General features: G+C 42.9%; 1 protein-coding gene across 1 annotated transcript; it reads right to left on the minus strand.

The window, feature by feature from the left end:
- Window positions 1-262: 262 nt before the first annotated feature.
- rnft1 (ring finger protein, transmembrane 1) lies at window positions 263-4,836 on the minus strand. Its single transcript, XM_071898361.2, has 9 exons — window positions 4,701-4,836; window positions 3,529-4,004; window positions 3,370-3,446; window positions 3,173-3,273; window positions 2,866-3,019; window positions 2,604-2,762; window positions 2,422-2,487; window positions 1,720-1,821; window positions 263-1,473 (listed from the first exon to the last, which is right to left on the minus strand). Exons 1-9 carry the CDS (start codon window positions 4,724-4,726, stop codon window positions 1,339-1,341), a joined length of 1,296 nt encoding a protein of 431 aa, XP_071754462.2. The 5' UTR covers window positions 4,727-4,836; the 3' UTR covers window positions 263-1,338.
- Window positions 4,837-5,449: the final 613 nt, after the last annotated feature.

Here is a 5,449-nt window from a genome sequence, read left to right on the forward strand (position 1 = left end):
TTGTTGCGTTGTTCCACTTTCTATTTATCTATTTCCTGCATCTTAATATGGGTGGCCTTAGTGGGCGTAAAATAACTCTATATACTAACAGTCTACCCATTAAGCCTCAGGTCAACAAACTCAGTTTTTCAATTTCCTACAAGTCTGATTTCAACAAGCATGCTAATTTTCTAAAGCCATTTACTTTCTTATGACACTTAAACTGCTCAGCAGATGCACGACTGTCCATTTGCTACCTACAGCGATAAGCCACAAACTTCAATCATTTGTATATCTTTATTCAGATAGTTTGTGGATCTAAATGCACAAAAAATTGCAAAAAAGTGTGAAATGATTTCAGTACATATACTGTAATAAAATAGATGCTTCTCCCTCTCTTTGGTTTTTACAAAAAGGAGGCTACACCACCTCTATAGAAAAATAATTTATGTGTGAATCAAATTAATCTCACAAGCTCACTTGCATCCTTTTTCACAATTACAAAAAAAAAATCACCAAAAGCTGAAAGCAAAAAGTCTGAAAAAGCAAACTATGTTTATCCATTACTTAAGAGTCTCTTCTTTAGCCCGCCATGTCCAGCCTCAGCACCTGGAAGCAGGCTGGTAAAGCTGTGGTCATTACTGGACTGCAGGATATCACTGCGTACTGTAGGGCTTCACAGCTTCCTAAAAACCTTTGCAATTTGCTAGTTGGAGATGGACACATCTGGAGTAGAGGTCAGCAAGCACAGACTCCTAAGTAAGGAGATATGGATGCTTACCTCTACACATACACAATTATCTTTACAATTCAGACAAGTGTTGGTAAGTACCACACATTTAGAAACATTGAGCAAAACAAGGTTTCATGGGGTGCACGTTTGATCCAACTTAGGAGTGGGGAGAAATCTGATTAAAATACCATTTTTAATATATTTCTGTTATGCACCCATATTTACAAGTAGAAGAAACACTGGGAATTTCCCACCCCATGAGGACTGTTTCTACTTGTTCCTCTACAGACAAAATAAAAGATGAACAATGCGACATGAGAAACAAAACAACGGAAAAGAGCAAAACAAAACAACACTAGAGGGCATGCAGAGATCCAACTTTCAGTTGTCTGTAAGAGTGACAAATAGGGACTTCCTGGTACAATACCCAGAGCATGCCAAGGTGCAAGTTACGTGTCCTTACTGGCCTTGGCCAGTAGGGGGCACAGCCCTTAAATAACAGAGGAACAGTGTGGACAACATTACATGTCAATGGGGTTTGTCTGCCAAATAAACTCACATATCAAACACGTATCAATAACAATGTCCCGGACCCAAAGGCTCCCCGTCTCCTCCCTGTCATTCGGTCAGTAGATCTGCAGGTGGGGAGACGTGGCGCCGTCCCTCCACTTGTAGACCTTCTCTGTGATCACGGTCCGGCAGAGAGGGCAGCTCTTCTCCCGGTTAAACCACAGAGCGATGCATTCGTCACAGAATATATGCTGCAGGGAGGAGAGACAACAGCAGGTCAGCCTGCCCTGCTCTTACAGTACATGACTAGAGGAAAAGAACGGACGTACATCACTTCATCTGATTCAGGAAGACAGCGCAGTGGGGAAAGTGGTGATTAGGTATGGTGCTCTAAAAAGAAATCCATTTACAAGTTATTCTGTCGACCAGTAGGGATGTCCTTGAGTGTGTGTAGGTATGAGAGCCTAGCTGTACTCCATATATTTTGGTGGTTTTACCTGACAGAGCAGGGCCCGAGGCTCCCTGTACTCTCCCTGACAGATGGGGCAGACGTCTCCGGCCTCGCTGCACTGGCTCCTGGTGGCTGCTGCCCCCGTATGCTGAGGAACAACCATTACAAAAACAAAACGCTTTCAGAAAATAGATAGTTACAGTCCTCAGTTCTGATTGGCTGAGCCATTGTATAATACCCGATAAATACACACATATGACCGAATAACAGTTCATTTATTAACTGCGCTAACCGAAAATCACCACTCACAATGCTTTTATGTGTCACTTAGCTTATCAGATTTAACTGTTTTGTTTCTTTTTTAATACAACGATGTGTGGGGTCCCTTGAAAAATACAAAATGACCGTGATAAAATGTGATTGTTATTTTCCAACACTCCTTGGACTCCAGCAAGGAGGAAGCCACTGCCTCCCTGATTTGTGCCTGACCAGCTTAAAAGAGCAGCTTGATTTCCTAAAAAATTCCTAAAAAATTAAATATTGGTTTGATTTAGGCTTACCCTCAACACACACAAGTATTTCAGTGTTAGGGTCACAGGAAATTTCTGTCCTCAACATGGTTTGTTCCTGCTAAAAAATAGGCTGGGGACCTCTGGTTTCGGCACTTGGCGGTGCCAAAACACACCTCTTGGTTGGTGTCTTATTGCAAACCTTAACTATTTAACAAGGAAGTTGTTCGCCACTCTACCTCGCCCTTGAGAAATATCCTCACAGTTTTCAGTAAAGACGTCCACTGTCCATACAATCCTAAAAGCTACAAGAGAGATACAAAAAGAAACAAGTTAAAAAACAGACTTGGACAAATTATTTCAGGCAGTTTTTCCATGAGGACAAGTAAGATCTGTCGCTGTCTAATTCCAGCGGTATCACCTTCAGTATGAGGTAGACCAAAGCCAGCAGGACCCCCAGGGTGAGTCCGGGGGTGCCGTCCACCTCCTGGTACGTGACCAGGTAGCGGAACCACAGTGGAGCAGGAGCCATGGCCTGCTGGACCTGACCCAGCTCCTCAGTCAGCATCAGCCACCGCCCCTGGAGACACACACAGTAGACTTGAACCATGATCGCTGAGTCACCCGTTAACAGCAAACTTTTTAAAAAAAACAATCCCAAGAAGAAATCCATCCTCCCTTACCTGGGTTCTGTAGGTCACCAGCGAAGAGGGCAGCAGCAGGATAAGGCACTTAATCCCCATGAAGAGGAACTTAATTATGAAGTTGGTGATGCCAACGGCCCATAGAACCTCCCAGAAACCCAGGGGCTCAATGGTTGGGCTGAGGAAGATGAGGCTGGGGCGAGGGAGAGACATTCGGTTTAACGAAAAGCACAGTCACCTTTCAGAAACTTCTGATCTTTTAGGACTATTAACTGTATGCATGAAGGTGGATCATAATCTACTGTGATGCTTTGCAGCTGATGTGAGATGACAGATTCAGTCTTACCAATGGTAAAGTGTCTCAGTGAGAAAGGTGTAGTAAAGCAGGAGGGCAGAGGAGGTCAGGAAGAGCAGCAGCCATAGGCACTGCAGCTTTGAGTGACGATCCTGATGGCACACACGGGCAAATTCAGGTTTTAGGAGCATAAGCGCAATGCACATAAATGCGATATACACAAATGTGTTTTCCTTTCCATGACTTACCTGAAGAAAGACTTGAGTTTGAATGTCTTTATTCACATACAGAAAAGTTGTGAAGAGGCCGACCCCAACCGCTAAACCTGGTGAATCAGGAGAAAGAGTGAGACAAGCTGCCTTGAGTTGAGAGTTTTAAATAATGCTGTTTGTTCATCTCCTACTTACCAAGAGCGTGTTGGATGACCAGTTTAGCACATAGGATGACTAGGAAAGGAAGACTCTTTTGGAGCCAGCGGAAGAGGTAGCGAAGCTCAGAAAAGGAGGTGCTGGGCTCCCCGGAGTCCAGGTCGGGGTCAGCCGCGTCGACCTCGGGCTCCGTATGCGAGTGGTGCTGGGGCTGATTATGTCCGTGCGAGTGGGAATGATGTCCGTGTGAGTGGGAATGGGAGTGGCTGTGGGAGTTGGCTCTGGACCTTCTGGATGACGCGCCCCCGCCGGACTCCCCGGGCCCGCCGGTCATGGGTACCCGCACCTCGCTGCTCTCGGGGTGGGCAGTGCCACCGGTGGCCGGTGTCCTGGTGAGGAGCTCTGGTTGCAGAGTCAGGGACAAACCATTTCCTGCATGAGCGCCCCGCTCACTTGAATTAGGCTGCATTACAGTCGGCGACTCCCTCACTTTCAATGCTCTTCTGGGATCACTCCTTGGACACAAAAGACAAAACATGAGCAAAAATCTTCGTGTAGCCTCAGTCACAATGTGGCCAGCATCAACTGTGATATCAACAGTTCAATAGGTTCAATAACATAACAAGTCACTAGAAACGACTGTACATTTTAACTTTTGCCACTACAAACAAATGTCTAACGTTACATCCATGTTCTGTAGCAGGACTTTTCGTTTATCTTCGGATAATACCCCTAAAACTGGGCTCCCTCCAAACAAACTGATAATAATTTGGTCGAGCGACTAATCCACAATAAGGTAAACTAATGAACTTAATATAACTTTATGTCTTGAATATATAATCGTGCAGTACTACTTGGACAGATATTACAAACTTGATAAGTTGGGAAGTGAAGTAGTCTGTGTACTTGGCAGCACAGTTCACATTCCACCACAAATGTTTGTTTTTACTTCAAGTGGTCGGGCTAGTCAGTATTGGAGTTTAAAACTACATCAATTCATCATGAACGTCTCACTCACTCTTCAAAATGTTTTTTTTTTTTTAGAATAATGTGGTCTTCCTCACTCACTGAACGCCAATAGCACACAATGAACCCAAAAGTAGAGACAGGACCAGATAAACAGCTAACTGTTACCTTACATAGCAACCTGAGCTAGCTAGAGATGTTTGCTATCAGGCTACACACTCGCAGTTGAAAAAGCTTCATTTTACCTGTCATTCTGCACCCGGAGTTTCATGGTAAGCTCCTGGTCCCCATCTAATAAACGGTCCAAATCGCAAAATTAAACAAAAGAAAAAATAAATCGAAAACAAAACTAACTCGTTAGCTTCCAAGCTAAGTCATACGCTTCTCGGTCAGAGACATCTTGACGTATTTACGACAGCAGCAGACGTCGCAATCTTCTTCTTCTTCGAGATTTACGGCGGTTGGGAGAAACAATGTGGCATTACTGCCATCTAGTGGGTCATTTATAAATTACATTCATAATCACACCCTAAGAGGTTGGAAAGAATGAAGTAAAAAATAAACACTGCACCTTAAACACACACATCGCACTAATCCAGCTAAACACAATGTGAATATTATTTTTTTAATCAAACTTTTTAAAAAACGTCCTGTACATATATGTGGTCTCTGTAGGCCTGTTAAAGTGAATATGACACATGTTTTGCACATCATATAAGCTGTAGATTCACATATTTTTTTCTCCATGTTTTCATATTCTTTCTCATTTATGCATTGCTTGTTTAAAAATAATTTTCACGTTATTTTATCTATTTTTTCTTGACTATATTTTCATTGTGTAGGCTACATTTCATCCATTGTTGTCTTTCTCTCAGTATGTTCTACTGCTGTTATATTGAACATAATCCTGTAATTAATATTTTGTCATATTTTTCTACTACTATATATTTCTACTTATTATGTTCTTAACATGCTGGAATTATTGGCTGAATGA

The sequence above is a fragment of the Centroberyx gerrardi genome, chromosome 11 (genome assembly GCF_048128805.1).
Source record: "Centroberyx gerrardi isolate f3 chromosome 11, fCenGer3.hap1.cur.20231027, whole genome shotgun sequence".
Lineage (NCBI taxonomy): Eukaryota > Metazoa > Chordata > Actinopteri > Beryciformes > Berycidae > Centroberyx > Centroberyx gerrardi.